The 16,591-nt window shown below is 44.3% G+C and overlaps 1 protein-coding gene across 4 annotated transcripts in view; it reads left to right on the forward strand.

Moving 5' to 3' along the window:
- The first annotated feature begins 8,474 nt into the window (after window positions 1–8,474).
- Window positions 8,475–16,591, forward strand: part of LOC141148571 (uncharacterized) — a 112,122-nt gene continuing 104,005 nt past the window's right edge. Inside the window, exons 1-2 of one of the 4 annotated variants that reach the window (XM_073636133.1) lie at window positions 8,475–8,691; window positions 14,721–14,892. In XM_073636133.1, coding sequence (XP_073492234.1) covers window positions 14,742–14,892 — 151 coding nt within the window. In that variant the 5' untranslated portion in view covers window positions 8,475–8,691; window positions 14,721–14,741. The remainder of the gene's footprint in view (window positions 8,692–14,720; window positions 14,893–16,591) is intronic. The other 3 variants (XM_073636131.1, XM_073636130.1, XM_073636132.1) reach the window with 3 other exon arrangements.

The raw sequence follows: 16,591 nt of genomic DNA on the forward strand, positions 1-16,591 counted from the left end.
TCTACTAAACCTATGTTTACCACACTTTAGTAACAAGGGTTCTTTAATGTAGTGGCCTCCTGATCCCTCCACTGTGTATGTGGTACCCTCCTGATCCCTCCACTGTGTACGTAGTACCCTCCTAAACCCTCCACTGTGTACGTAGTACCCTCCTGATCTCTCCACTGTGTACGTAGTACCCTCCTGATCCAAACACTGTGTATGTAGTACCCTCCTGATCCCTCCACTGTGTACATAGTACCCTCCTGATCCCTCCACTGTGTACGTAGTACCCTCCTGATCCCTCCCCTGTGTACGTAGTACCCTCCAGATTCCTCCACTGTGTACGTAGTACCCTCCTGATCCCTCCACTGTGTACATAGTACCCTCCTGATCCCTCCACAGTGTACGTAGTACCCTCCTGATCCCTCCACTGTGTAGGTAGTACCCTCCTGATCCCTCCACTGTGTACGTAGTACCCTCCTGATCCCTCCACTGTGTATGTAGTACCCTCCTGATCCCTCCACTGTGTAGGTAGTGCACACCTGATCCCTCCCCTGTGTACATAGTACCCTTCTGATTCCTCCACTGTGTACGTAGTACCCTCCTGATCCCTCCACTGTGTACGTAGTACCCTCCTGATCCCTACACTGTGTACGTAGTGCACGCCTGATCCCTCCACTGTGCACATAGTGCACGCCTGATCCCTCCACTGTGTACATAGGGCACACCTATTCTCTGCATTGTGTACCTAGCGCACAACTCATGATCTCTGCATTGTGTGCATAGTGTACTCCTGAACCCTGCACTCTGTACATAGCACATTCCTGAGCCCTTCACTCTGCATGTAACTCATTCCTGAACTCCGTGCGTAATGGACTCCTGAATCCTTCTGCACTTTGTTTTCAGAAAAATGATAATTTCCGCGCTCAGAATACTAACGGGTTGCAGCCTCCCCTAATGGGCTCCCAAAGGGAACTTACAGATAATGAAAAAACACAAAACATGGGGTAAGTGGCGCTACCCTAGTAAAAAACGGGGTGAAGGGTACTCTGTGACCCACCTAAGTGTGTTACCACACCTTAATAATACCCAAAACTACTGGATAATCAGATGTGATAATAAAAGCAATATTATATAGCAGGTATAAATACACACATCAAACCGTGATATAACATCTATACCTAAAAAATGGGGTATCCACATCTAAAGGGTAAGATGCAGCACCACATAAAAAAAGTAAAAGAAATTCATATAACTTGTGTATATCAATAGATACCAAAAATCAAATGGTGTAAATCAAATATATGTGCTAGAAAAAAACACAAATAATTATATATGCACAAAAAATGTATTGATAGTCCCACATATATGATGTGCAAAAAACTTGCCGTAGTCCCACATGTATAATGTGAAGAAATGCTGTAGAAAGTGCTGTAAAAAATGTAAAAAATTCCAAGGTGACCACAGTGCTCAGCAGATCAGGTGACTCTTGTGCTCTACCAAGTTCCACGTAGCTTGCCGAATATAAGTCGGTTTGAAGGGTTCCAAACGGGGTATTTTACAGGAGGATAGACGGAGCTTAGAAGAATTACGTCTTTCCCTGATCACATCCGGCCAAGCCCCCCCATCCATCATTTTTAACATAAATGTTGCTGGTGTCACAATAAAAGAAGAATATATTGAAAAATGACAGGATATTGTCTGGTGGCATTCTACTAAACGTATGTTTACCACACTTTAGTAACAAGGGCTCTTGAAAAAAATGTAAAAAATTCCAAGGTGACCACAGTGCTCAGCAGATAAGGTGACTCTTGTGCTCCCCCTCAAGGGTCCCCACTGACCAGCTCCCCGCACCCCTGCAGGGGTAATAAGCATATATAGGTAACAGGACGTTTTGGTGTCCCTTGGTGTGTCCTCCACCCGATTCACCTGGCAAGGTATCTCCTCTGATCCGTCCTCCAAATTGAGACCCCCAAGCACGATTTCCTAGTCAGAGCTAGGATGTAACAGCGAAGAGTAGTAGCAGAAAGTCTCAGGTGTGCTGAAAGCATTGGTCTCGAGGGACGTAATGCAGCCTGCCCAGTCCATACCCAAGTGAGGAGGCTTCCAGGAAGGATCCCCTGTGTACATAGTACCCTCCTGATCCCTCCACTGTGTACGTAGTACCCTCCTGATCCCTCCACCGTGTACGTAGTACCCTCCTGATCCCTCCACTGTGCACGTAGTGCATGCCTGATCCCTCCACTGTGTACATAGGGCACTCCTAATCTCTGCATTGTGTACCTAGCGCACAACTCATGATCTCTGCATTGTGTGCATAGTTTACTCCTGAACCCTGCACTCTGTACATAGCGCATTCCTGAGCCCTTCATTCTGCACGTAACTCATTCCTGAACTCTGTGCGTAATGGACTCCTGAATCCTTCCGCACTTTGTGTAACACACACTTCCATAGTTCAAAACCATTTTTAATGGAAGCTCTTCATTCGTTTTGAGTGTCCCTCATTCTGAAGTTCAAAAGTTGGGAGGTATGCTTACCTGTCATAATTCACCCCTCTAGCTGTGTGAAATCCCACAATATTGCCAAATCTGTGGGCGGATCTGCTGTCCGGCACTCAGTGGGTGGAGTCATGACATCAGAGGACTTCTCCACCCACCACTACACTCCCTTGGCCACTTGGCCAGCCAGCATTGCCTCGCGCCAGGGGAGACTAAAGCGCATGCACAGGAGTGGCTGAGCCCATTCTGCGAAGAAGGAGAGTGCGCTCATGGCCCCATGTCACTCCTGCGCATGTGCACAGAGGACAATTGTATAGAGCCTAGGGTGACCACATTTCTAAACTGCCATTCAGGGACCCCCCCCCCCCCAAAAAAAAGATGATTTTTGACATTTTTTTTGCTGATTTTTGGGGCAGGGGCGTATGAAAAAAGATTGTGGTGAACAGTGGACATGTCTTAAATTGTGCTAAATATTGGCTTAAAGGGGGTGTGGCGAACAGAGGGTGTAGCCACATTGTGTTAACCGTGGAAGGGGCCTACATTTAAAACCCACCCTACCTTACAACAATCCTTTCTATCCACTGCACCCTTCCATTGACAGTTTAAAGTAGCCCATCCTACATATAGCAACCCACACTTTTAACACCACACCAAAGTGGCCCATTCTATCTCAACACTTCAAATCAATCCATCATATCTAAGGCACCCCAAAGTGGACCACCCTAACCACAGCACCCCAAAGAACCCCACACCAGCGGGATGCACAGGGGAGGCAGTGGGGTGGTGGGGGGGCTGCAGAGTGGTCAGGGGGGGCGCAGAGTAGTCAGAAGGACAGTGGGATGCACAGGAGAACAATGGGATGGACAGGGGGATGGACAGGGGGATGGACGGGGGACTGTGGGATGGACAGGGGGACTGTGAAATGGACAGGGGGACAGAGGGATGGACAGGGGGACAGAGGGATGGACAGGGGGACTGTGGGATGGACAGGGGGACTGTGGGATGGACAGGGGGACTGTGGGATGGACAGGGGGACTGTGGGATGGACAGGGGGACAGTGGGATGGACAGGGGGACAGTGGGATGGACAGGTCTGCCATGTGAGTGAGAAGTGAATCCGCGCGGGGCTGTGCTGGAAACTACACTTCCCAGCGTGCAGCGCGGCACACTGAGCCCTCCATAGAGATGACTGGGGTGGGGGAGGCGGCTTGTGTAGCTTGTCTGAGCGGAGCGGACATGCTCCCCGCTGAAGCAGAGTGGACCAGCCCAAACTGAGCCGACCTGGCCCCGGCCTGAGCCAAGCAGATCCGCCCCCGTCCGTGCCGTTTATCAGTGTAGCTGTGTGTCCTTATTTCATTCCGGGACACTGTATTGTCCCGGAATGAAGGTGCCCGGGACACGGGACACAAATATGAATTCAGGGACAATCCCGGGCAATCCGGGACACGTGGTCACCCTAATAGAGCCAGGGCTGGTGCAAGGATTTTTGACACCCCAGGCGAAACCTCATTCTGCCCCCCATTGGCTCCGCCCCTGAATCCACCCCCTTTGCCCGACCATCAGTGCGACAGGAGCTGGCGCTAGAGGAAGCATGCAGCTGCAGTAGAGAGCACTGATCATAGAGGCACGCAGGGGTTGTTTGCTTCAGTTCCATCAGGACATGTCCTCCAGTGCTGCTCCTCTGTAATGACACTACAGAGTGGCTACCTGAGTAACATGCAGCAGAGGCATCCCTTGCATCCTCCTAGATGTGCACGCAGGTATTTATAATACAGCACCGAATATATACGGTATCTCACAAAAATGAGTACACCCCTCACATTTTTGTAAATTATTTATTATATCTTTTCATGTGACAACACTAAAAGAATGCCACTTTGCTACAATGTAAAGTAGTGAGTGCTCAGCTTGTTTAACAGTGTAAATTTGCTGTCCCCTCAAAATAACTCAACACACAGCCATTCATGTCTAAACCTCTGGCAACAAAAGTGAGTACACCCCTAAGTGAAAATGTCCAAATTGGGCCCAAAGTGTCAATATTTTGTGTGGCCACCATTATTTTCCAGCACTGCCTTAACCCTCTTGGGCATCGAGTTCACCAGAGCTCCACAGGTTGCCACTGGAGTCATCTTCCAATCCTCCATGACGAAATCACGAAGCTGGTGGATGTTAGAGACCTTGCGCTCCTCCATCTTCTGTTTGAGGATGCCCACAGATGCTCAATAGTGTTTAGGTCTGGAGACACGTTAGGCCAGTCCATCACCTTTACCTTCAGCTACTTTAGCAAGGCTGTGGTCATCTTCGAGGTGTGTATGGGGTCGTTATGTTAGCATGCTGCCCAGCGGCCCAGTTTATGAAGAGAGGGGATCATGCTCTGCTTCAGTATGTCACAGTACATGTTGGCATTCATGGTTCCCTCAATGAACTGTAGCTCCCCAGTGTCGGCAGCACTCATGCAGCTCCAGACCATGACACTCCCACCACCATGCTTGACTGTAGACAAGACACATTTGTCTTTGTACTCCTAAACTGTTTTTTCCTGCCAAACATGCATGACACCATCTGAACAAAATAAGTTTATCTTGGTCTCATCAGACCACAGGACATGGTTCCAGTAATCCATGTCCTTAGTCTGCTTGTCTTCAGCAAACTGTTTGCAGGCTTTCTTGTGCATCATCTTTAGAAGAGGCTTCCTTCTGGGACGACAGCCATTCAGACCAATTTGATGCAGTGTGCTGCATATGGTCTGAGCACTGACAGGCTGACCCCCCACCCCTTCAACATCTGCAGCAATGCTGGCAGCACTCATGCGTCTATTTCCCAATGACAACCTCTGTATATAATGCTGAGCACGTGCACTCAACTTCTTTGGTCAATTATGGTGAGGCCTGTTCTGAGTGGAAAACCACTGTATGGTCTTGGCCACTGTGGTGCAGCTCAATTTCAGGCTCTTGGTAATCTTCTTATAGCCTAGGCCATCTTTCTGTAGAGCAACAATTCTTTTTTTCAGATCCTCAGAGAGTTCTTTGCCATGAGCTGCCATGTTGAACTTCCAGTGACCAGTATGAGAGAGTGAGAGCGATAACACCAAATTTAACACACCTGCTCGCCATTCTCACCTGAGACCTTGTAATATTAATGAGTGACATGACACTGGAGAGGGTAAATGGCTGATTGGGTCCAATTTGGACATTTTCACTTAGGGGTGTACTCACTTTTGTTGCCAGCGGTTTAGACATTAATGACTGTGTGTTGAGTTATTTTGAGGGGACAGCAAATTTACATTGTTATACAAGCTGTAAACTTACTACTTTACATTGTAGTAAAGTATAATTTCTTTAGTGTTGTCACATGAAAAGATATAATTAAATATTTACAAAAATGTGAGGGGTGTACTCAATTTTGTGAGATACTGTACTGTACATAGCGCAGGGACGGAGAGTAGGGAAACCAGAGGCCAGGCGCCCTAGGCAGCAGTGCACCCTAGGCGGCCGCCTAGTTTGCCTAGTGGTAGCAGCGGCCCTGTACAGAGCTGTGTGTGAGCTGGAGAAGAAAGGGGGGGGTGGGGGTGGGAATTACACATAATGCCTCTAAGGCTCCTGCATGAGATATGTAAATCACCTGTCACTCACAGCACTTGGGATAAACTGACTGGTATTTCTCTGTCTGTCCATTTTTATCTCACTGAAAAAAGATAAGAGGACTGCTCAGAGCTGAATTAATTCTTCGTGTCAAGACTGGGCACAGATTACATGAAATCCTATACTCTACAAGTTGCAAAAATATTTTGGTGTTTACATCCACTTTAAGGTGAAAAACCTGTAGTGCTGCAAAATCACATGACACCCTGATATCATTAACAAACATTTCTGGGAAATTCCCACAGGCATGAAACCTTAAATTCGTATTTTACTGTTAGCACAGGAGGTTTCTTATGTCACATACTATGTTACCCACCCAAAAACTTTCTCACACCCAAAAACTTTATAGCACCCAAAAAGTAAGTCATCTACTCATTGCTCCCAACATTGCTCTTTTGGGACCAGATCCCTGTGTTCTCTCCTCCTCAGCTGTCCCTCTTGGCATGATGTATAGATAGTCCACTATAGAAAATGTAGAATTTAACGACTAAAAGTGTTATACTACACCAACACTGCCATTCAACTTCTATATTATTACGTTTGTTAATTTTAAAAAGCTGGTATAAATCAAAAGTAGAAGAAAAAGAATGAATAAAATCACCTGTGGACTTAACCAATTATTTTCTATGCATTTTTCAGTGTCCATATAATGGGGTTCGTGGCAGAGGTAGCGGCGTGTCAGTGCCCGGGGCATGGCAAGCGATTTGCCCCCCCCCCCACCCTGATCACACCCCCAAACCCTCCCCACTCTAATAACACCCCCAGATTCCCCATCCCTCCACCCTGATCACACCCCCAGACCCCCCTCACTCTAATAACACCCCCAGATTCCCCATCCCTCCACTCTGATCACACCTCCAGACCCCCCCCCATCCCTCCTGTCCCACTCATGCAGAAGAATATCTCCAGCAGGATTTCCAGTGGCAGCGGCAGAGGCAGCAACCAGCGGGAAGCCTCCTTCATCCTGACCCCCCTCCCCCCCACGCACAGTGTGGCGCTTATTGCCAGCACAAACTAGACTGGATTGGGATCTGTCCTCCTTTGTATGCATGGGTCCATTCTCCCTGATTTCTTGGTGACAGCTGATAAACTAATCCCTCCATGCTGCACCTTCTCTCCAACCAGGTGCAGCGTGCAGGAGGGTTGTCTACTGCCTGGGCTGCCTTATGGTGGCCCTGTCTGCGTCCCTCTAAATGTTGCGCCTGGGTGAACGCACCGGCTGCCCCCCCCCCCCATACTACGCCACTGGGTTGAGGTGTTTCCCATCTCAGATAGTTGTAAGGATAAGCCAATTCTAAGATGATCCAAAAAGAGCAGCACCGCTCCAGACTTGTGGAAGCACTAGGTGCCGGCCAGGGTATCCATTCTCGCTTCTTGTACTGTGACTTCAGTTGGAGGCCACACACCAATGACATCACTTCTAAAAGCTTTATCCATATTTGGTCTGGTACCCATATAGAGGCGTGGATCTTTGAATTTTATGTCATTGGATATTATACTGCCTTCAGAGTTATGCCCTGTACACACGATAGGATTTTCCGACAACAAAATCCATGTTTTTTTTTTCCAACGGATGTTGGCTCAGACTTGTCTTGCATACACACTGTCACACAAATCTTGTCGGAAATTCCGAACGCCAGGAACGCGGTGACGTACAACACGTACGACGAGCCGAGAAAAATGAAGTTCAATAGCCAGTGCGGCTCTTCTGCTTGATTCCGAGAATGCGTGGAACTTTGTGCGTCGGAATTGTCTACACACGATCGGAATTTACGACAACGGATTTTGTTGTCGTAAATTTTGAGATCCAGATCCTGTGATGGAAATTCCGATGGAAAATGTCCGATGGAGCCTACACACGGTCGGAATTTCCGACAACAAGCTCCCATCAAACATTTTCCGTTGGAAAATCGGACCGTGTGTATGGGGCATTACTGTATATAGACATGGTCCAATTGATTTTCTTGACAAAGGAAGTTCTGAGCATTGTCTGTGTGGGACCGCGCTGGATGGTTTTGGTCTTTTAAGCAGGACAAGAAAGTTTTAAGTGGGTGGCATGAAGGCAGTGACAGTGGTTTGCTGTCAAGGGACAGTTTCCCATAGGTTCAGGCCCAACTGAGTCCAGCCCGAACCTTAGTTAAGGTATTGCTACTGACCATTACAGCAAACTGTAGTTAAACTAATGGTCCTGTTAAAAGCTACCACTGTGCCTTTTAGTGACTAAGAGATTGGCGGCAGTGAGCACTGCAGGAATGTGGAAATTCGACACACCCGAAAGTTTTGGATTTTAAAACAAACTTGACCCTGAACCCGGAACAAAATATGTAAGAACCAAGACAGAAAATCCCCTGCTTATCTGGCTAAAAAAAGATGGAAATTACACAGTCTGTTTCCAGTATGTAAAAATGTCAGTTATAAATCTGTGCAGAAAGCAGAACTACGGTAATTGTAGCTGTGAGTGCAATCTGCGAGCAGCCACAGAATGACAACAGGGATGAGTGAAGCTGGCTTGGATTTGCTGAACCCAGCAGGCAGTCTGTGAGCCCCAAACGCCACTGAAGTCAATGGGAGGTAAAACTAGACTTTTTCTTTATGTTTCAAGGCTAATAGGCAAACTATTGTTTAACCACTTCAGCCCCGGGAAGATTTTACCCTCTTCTTTACCAGAGCACTTTTTGCGATTCGGCACTGCGTCGCTTTAACTGACAATTGCGCGGTCGTGCGACATTGCACCCAAACAAAATTGACGTCCTTTTTTTCCCACAAATAGAGCTTTCTTTTGGTGGTATTTGATCACATCTGCGGTTTTTATTTTTTGCGCTATAAACAAAAAAAGAGCTACAATTTTGAAAAAAAAGCAATATTTTTTACTTTTTGCTATAATAAATATCCCCCAAAAATATATTAAAAAACTATTTTTTTCCTCAGTTTAGGCCACTATGTATTCTTCTACATATTTTTGGTAAAAAAAAAAAATGCAATAAGCGTTTATTGATTGGTTTGCGCAAAAGTTATAGCATCTACAAAATAGGGCATAGTTTTATGGCATTTTTATTATAAATTTTTTTTTTAATATTAATGGCTGTGATCTGTGATTTTTATTGTCATTGTGACATTATAGCGGACACATCGGACACTTTTGACACTATTTTGGGACCATTGTCATTTATACAGCGATCAGGGCTATAAAAATGCACTGATTACTGTATAAATGACTCTGACAGGGAAGGGGTTAACACTAGGGGGCGATCAAGGGGTTAATTGTGTCCTAGGGAGTGAGTCTAACTGTGGGGGGATGGGCTACTACTCACATGACAGGGATCACTGCTGCCGATGACAGAGAGCAGTGATCTCTGTCATGTCACTAGGCAGAACAGGGAAATGCCTTGTTTACAAAGGCATCTCCCTGTTCTGCGACTCCGTGACACGATCGCCGGGAGACCGGCGGACATCGCGTCCCGTGGGCACGGTCACACCATATGCGGCGGGCGCACGCCCGCTAACGCCACCAGTTAAAGGGGAAATACAGGTACGCCCATTTGTCCACCGCTGCCATTGTGCTGTATGTCGGCGTGCAGCGGTCATCAAGTGGTTAAAAAAAGGCATGTTTAGCTGGATACTGTCATTGGGTGCACATGCAAAGGCAAAAAAAAAATTAAAAATACCATTTAATGGGGAGCGGGTCTGTTCATACTCTTGAAGGGCAACATTGAAAATGATTAAATTCTTTAAAGAACATGCTTGTGGGGTGCCTTAAAGCTGCAAGTGGTATTACAGAGATGAATGACGTAATCCTTTAACCACTTCAATACAGAGCATTTCCCCCCCTTCCTGCCCAGGCCAATTTTAAGCTTTCAGCGCTGTTGCACTTTGAATGACAATTGCGCGGTCATACTACTCTGTACCCAAACTAAATTTTTATCATTGAGTTCCCACAAATAGAGCTTTCTTCTGGTGGTATTTGATCACCACTGGGGTTTTTTATTTGTTGCTAAACAAATAAAAAAAGACCGAAAATTTTGGAAAAAAAAGTTTTTCTTTGTTTCTGTTATAAAATGTTGTAAATAAGTAAGTTTTTCTCCTTCACTGATGGGCACTGATGACGTGCCACTGATGGGCACTGATATGCAGCAAAGATGGGCACTGATAGGTGGGACTGATGGGCACTGACATGCAGCACCGATGGGCACTGATAGGTGGGACTGATGGGCACTGATAGGCTACACTGATGGGTACTTATGGGTGGCACTGATGGGCAGTGATAGATAGCACTGATGGGCACTGATAGGTGGCACTGATGGGCATCACTGAAATGGAGGCAATGGCAGGCATTACTGATGGGCACTGATTGGCATACTTTTTGGGCAGCAAGTGTCATCCCTGGTGGTCATGGGTGGCAAATACCTGGTGGTCATCAGTGGTGGGCATCCCTGGTGATCCTGGTGGTATCCTCAGGGGGGCTGTGCTGATAATGAGGAGAGCCGCTGATTATCTCTCCTCTACTCGCATCTATCAGACACGATAGAGGAAAAGCTGATACATGGCTTTTTCTGTTTACACCGTGACCAGCTGTGATTGGACACAGCAGATCACATGGTAAAGGGCCTCCGTCAGAGACTCTTAACCGAGATCGGTGTTGCGGTGTGTCAGACTGACATACCACAACACAAGTTGTTTCCCCAGCTCCACTGCCAATATAGAAGTCCACGAACTGTGATCTGGTACTCTAGCCAGGACATTCAGGCCCCACAGATACAATACTTAAAACAGGATGGCTGGCAACTCGGATGCTCTTGAATAAAAGTACTTTATTGGTTCCATGGGTACATGCTATACGTTGACGTGTTTTGGCTAAGAAGCCTTCATCAAAACATGATGAAGGCTTCTTAACCATAACGCGTCAACGTATAGCCTGTACTTGTGTACCCTTGTAACCAATAAAGTACTTTTATTTAAGAGCATCCGAGTTGCCTTCCTGTTTTAAGTATAGTTTGTAGATGGTATAACTTTTTAATGCAAACCAATCAATAACCACTTTTCGGGATTTTATTTTATTTTTTTTACCAAAGACATGTAGCAGAATACATTTTGGCCAAAATGTAGAAAGAAATTTTATTTTTATTGGATATGTTTTATAGCAGAAAGGAAATATTGTTTTTTTTTTTTTTTCAAAATTGTCTGTCTTTTTTTGTTTAATAGTAACATACAGTATATGCACGTGTCGGGGCACCTATGCATGAAAAAATCTTTTGTGATACACATGTTACATGTCGCCACGCACGCTGGGATGAGAGCAATATTTCTAGCACCAGACCCCCTTCGTAACACTAAACTGATGACCTATGGGGGGCTTTTAAAATGTCACTAATGGAAAATATAGTGTATTGAAATTTGTCGCCATTTCATGGGCGCACCCAAATTTTAGGTTTGACATGTTGGGTATCTTATTACTTGGTGCAACCTGATCTTATATATTTTACCAAAGAAATGGGTAATTTATTATGTTTTTTGTGCCCTAAAATTAACTTTAGTGTATTTTTTACAGAAATTTTGCGTTTCCTAGACCTTTGCTGTAATATCATGTGACATAAAACATTGGAACTACCACTATTTTATTCTCTAGGGTGTCTGCTTTCAGAAAATATCTATTATTTTTTGTGGGGGGGTTATGTCATTTTCAGGGCTAAAATTTTTTTTAAGAATGTGTGCAGGTGTCACTGTCTGGACCGGCATGGTGTGAGGAGTGCTTCTCGGGAGCTCCGCTTGCCTAAAATCCGTTATCACACATCCTGGGGCCAAAACTGTTATTCACACCCCACAACCGAGCTGGCTGACATTCTGTACTAGTAGAGAGCATGTCACCACTAGGGATGAGCTTCGAGTTCAAATCGAACATGAGTTCGACTCGAACATCAGCTGTTCGCCAGTTCGCCCAACAGCGAACATTTTGGGGTGTTCGCGGCAAATTTGAAAGCCGCGGAAAACCCTTTAAAGTCTATGGGAGAAATCAAAAGTGCTAATTTTAAAGGCTTATATGCATGGTATTGTCATAAAAAGTGTTTGGGGACCTGGGTCCTGCCCCAGGGGACATGTATCAATGCAAAAAGAAGTTTTAAAAACGTCTGTTTTTTCGGGAGCAGTGATTTTAATGATGCTTAAAGTGAAACAATAAAAGTGTAATATTCCTTTAAATTTCGTACCTGGGGGGTGTCTATAGTATGCCTGTAAAGGGGAGCATGTTTCCCGTGTTTAGAACAGTCTGACAGCAAAATGACATTTCAAAGGAAAAAAGTCATTTAAAACTACTCGCGGCTATTAATGAATTATCGGTCCGACAATACACATAAAAGTTCATTGATAAAAATGGCATGGGATTTCCCCACAGGGGAACCCCAAACCAAAATTTAAAAAAAAAATGCGTGGGGGTCCCCCTAAATTCCATACCAGGCCCTTCAGGTCTGGTATGGATGTTAAGGGGAACCCTATGCCAAAATTTTTTAAAAAATGGCGTGGGGGTCCCCCTCAAAATCCATACCAGACCTTTTAGGTCTGGTATGGATTTTAAGGGGAACCCCAGGCCAAAATAAAAAAAATGGCGTGGGGTCCCCCCAAAAATCCATACCAGACCCTTATCTGAGCGCGCAACCTGGCAGGCCGAAGGAAAAGAAGGGGGGATGATAGAGCGCCCCCCTCCTGAACCGTACCAGGCCACATGCCCTCAACATTGGGAGGGTGCTTTGAGGTAGCCCCATCCTGGAGATTTTAGACCAGGAGTCTCACTCCTCGCGCTGCTGCTCGCTCTGCAGCGAATAATCGTCCCCCTAGGAGCCCAAACAGGCCCCGCTTTTTTCAATACCAAATGTAACATTTGCCATTCAGCACAAGCATTGTTTCCCTGGACTGTCCGGTCCAGGCAGAGAGCCCTGGGAAGGTACTCGGGGCGCTGCCTGCCCGGGCAAGCCAGTTTATTAGTTTCTAACCTGTTTATATTCCACTGTTAGTTTAAAGTTTTGCAACCACTTTATGTTGAGAAGAGCTTTATTTGCTGGTATTTGATTGGTGACATCTGTGATGTGCAATGCACTGGAGCCCTGCATGTGACTACACCATCTGGACTTCAGTGGATCACATCTTATTATCCTGTCCCCGATGCCCTGGGCCCCTCAGACGACGTTGCATGTCCTCCCACTTGTGGGACGGACCGCGGCAGCTGGACGCTGGCCCGGGATATCGTGGACACTGATAGACACCTAACCGTAATATGCCCAAGTTAAAATGTATTACATGAAATGTGCGAGGTATCAGAGCTAGACCTAAGAGAAATGCAGCCCTGTCATACGTCAAAGCTCAACGTGCAGAGCTTATGGTCCTGGTGGAGACTCATCTCACAGGCCAACTATTGGTGACACTTAAGAAACCTTGGGTGGGATGGCTCTACCAGGCCCCTCATACTGCTAACTCTAGAGGAGTCGCAATATTGGTGGCCAAAACAGCACAATTCACTCTATTGACGCTTAGATCTGACCCTCAAGGGAGGTTCTTATTTCTACATGCCAGAATAAATGGCCTGGAGCTCCTTATAATGGCAGACTACATACCTCCCCCTTTCCAGTTTGCTGTATTAACAGAAGGTCTCTCTTTTGTGTCCCAATTTCCCCACTGTTAAGGCAATTTGGTTAGGGGACTTTAATAATGTGGCAGACAGGGAACTGGACAGACTGACGCTGATGCCTCCTGACAACCCTTCCCGCTCACATGCCAGATTCTCTCTGCTCTTCTGAAGCCACAGCCCTCAAAAGGAAGGAAGAGAAAAAACAGGCAGTCTGCCAAGAAACAAAACATTCTTTATCAGTTGAACTTAAGTATAAACATTGTAACAATTTGTCAATGGAATAGACTTTGTGTAAGTGAAAAAAGTTTAACCACTTAAACACTAAACCTTTTTCTGACATTTGTTGGTTTCAAGTTAAAATCATTTTTTTGCTAGAAAATTAATTAGAACCCCCAAACATTATATATATATATATTTTTTTTTTTATGAGACACCCTAGAGAATAAAATGGTGGTTGTTGCAATATTTTATGTCACACTGTATTTGCACAGCGGTCTTTCAAATTTAAAAAAAAATGACTTTAATGAATTTAAAAAAAAAAAAAAAACAGTAAAGTTAGAGCCCAATTTTTTTTTTGTATAATGTGAAAGATTTTACATTGCGAGAATCGTGATCTTTTTATTCTAAGCAAAAAAAATGGAAAATTTGTATCAAATACTTATCGTAATTTTCCTTTCCTGATGGACTCTATGGCAGCATACGTATGGGTTAATCCCGCCTCTCATACCTCATAGGACCCCACTCCCATAAATCTTTGCTCCTAGCCAGAGGCCGTGTTCCGGAACATAGCCTACTCCAGAAAAATGGGAGGGAACTCCTGCTGCCATGGAGTCCATCAGGAAAGGAAAATTACGGTAAGTATTTGATACAAATTTTCCATTTTCCTGACAGACTCCATGGCAGCATACGTATGGGAAATGACTAGCCATACACTCCCGGGTGGGAAATTGACTTCATCTGACTTCTCTTTCCTTGTATTTCACAATAGGAAAAATAAAAACATGTATACATGAAAGTGAAACTTAAAACCCAACCACCTGACTGTGGATTGCATGTGTTGGCACATCGGGGGAAAAGGGGCAATCGTTCCACAAAGATGGAAAGGATGGCGGAGGGGACAATTCTGGGAATATTGCTTCTTCTGTCTCTACACCATATATGTAAGTTTTAATCTTTTATCAATGGTGAGCTGTTCATTTAACTATGTATAGCCTAAATAATGGAGAAGATCTGTACTATGATGTGATGTTCAGGCACAAGGAAGTGTCACAAGCCCAATATAAGTGTGAATATCTCCTAGTCCTGTAATCTGAAGATGGAGATGCACTTTAATTATTGGGATACGTAAACTTGATGTGATCAAAAAATGACTCGATTTTGTTCCACTTTGACTACCAGAGGGATGACATTTGGTTCTGACTGTCGGAGACTCTCATTATTGTACACAAAGTTTTTCCAGCTTCCCAGGAAACCTCTGTACTCATCTTCCCCATTAGGTTGCATTCATACCTGAGCGTAGCGTCTCTGAGCGGTTCTCCAGCGTTTTTATGCCCGATTTTGGCACGTTTTTGCGCATTTGTATGCAGCGGTTTTGGGCTTTGGCGTTTTTTGATTAGCCAATAGAGAAAACTATTATCTGTTGCTAAGTATTTCAGCTTTTTCAGCTTTTCCATTAGCTTTTATTTCTTCTATTATTATTATTATTCATTTATGATAATGTTTTTTCGTTAGTGTAAGGGGTTCGAGTTCAGTTTAGATTAAGCGTTGGGGGTTAGGGTTATTTATTATTATTTTATTTATTTTTTATTTTATTTGATGTATTATACCAATAATAAATGAATAAATAAATGTAAAATAAATACAGAAATAAATAAAAATCATAAAAAAAAATAACTTCAATAAATAAATACTAAGTAACAATAAATAAATAATTAACCCTTAACTTTAACACTTACACCTTTAAAAAAATAAAATAATAATAAATAACTAAACACCCTAATGCCCTGTACACACGGTCGGACATTGATCGGACATTCCGACAACAAAATCCATGGATTTTTTCCGAGAGATGTTGGTTCAAACTTGTCTTGTATACACACGGTCACACAAAGTTGTCGGAAAATCCGATCGTTCTGAACGCGGTGACGTAAAACACGTATGTCGGGACTATAAATGGGGCAGTTGCTCATGGCTTTCGTCTCTTAATTTATTCTGAGCATGCGTGGCACTTTGTGCGTCGGATTTGTGTACACACAATCGGAATTTCTGACAACGGATTTTGTTGTCGGAAAATTTTTATAGCAAGCTCTCAAACTTTGTGTGTCGGAAATTCCAATATAAAATGTGTGATGGAGCCCACACACGGTCGGAATTTACGACAACAAGGTCCTATCACACATTTTCCGTCAGAAAATCGGACTGTGTGTACGGGGCATAACACAAAATAAATTATTATTATTATTAATAATGTATTTTTTTGTTCGAGTCTGGGTGTTTATTATTATGCCTGTTCGATGTGAATTCAGTAGAACTGCACAATTAATCGTCAAGAATCGTTATCGTGATCTTGACTAAAGTGTTTCACAATTCTTTCTATGCAAAGAATTCTCTCTGCTCTTCTGAAGCCACAGCCCTCAAAAGAAATGGAAGAGAAAAACCGGGCAGTCTGCCAAGAATCACAACATTCCTTATCAGTTGAACTTAAGTATAAACATTGTAACAATTTGTCAATGGAACAGACTTCCTGTGTAAGTGAAAAAAGTTTAACCACTTAAAGTGGTGTTCCAGCCGAAATTATACTTTTTAAATAAAAATACCCCTATAATACACAAGCTTAATGTATTCTAGTAAAGTTAGTCT

Source organism: Aquarana catesbeiana, linkage group LG06 (assembly GCF_042186555.1).
Source record: "Aquarana catesbeiana isolate 2022-GZ linkage group LG06, ASM4218655v1, whole genome shotgun sequence".
In the NCBI taxonomy this organism is placed as follows: domain Eukaryota; kingdom Metazoa; phylum Chordata; class Amphibia; order Anura; family Ranidae; genus Aquarana; species Aquarana catesbeiana.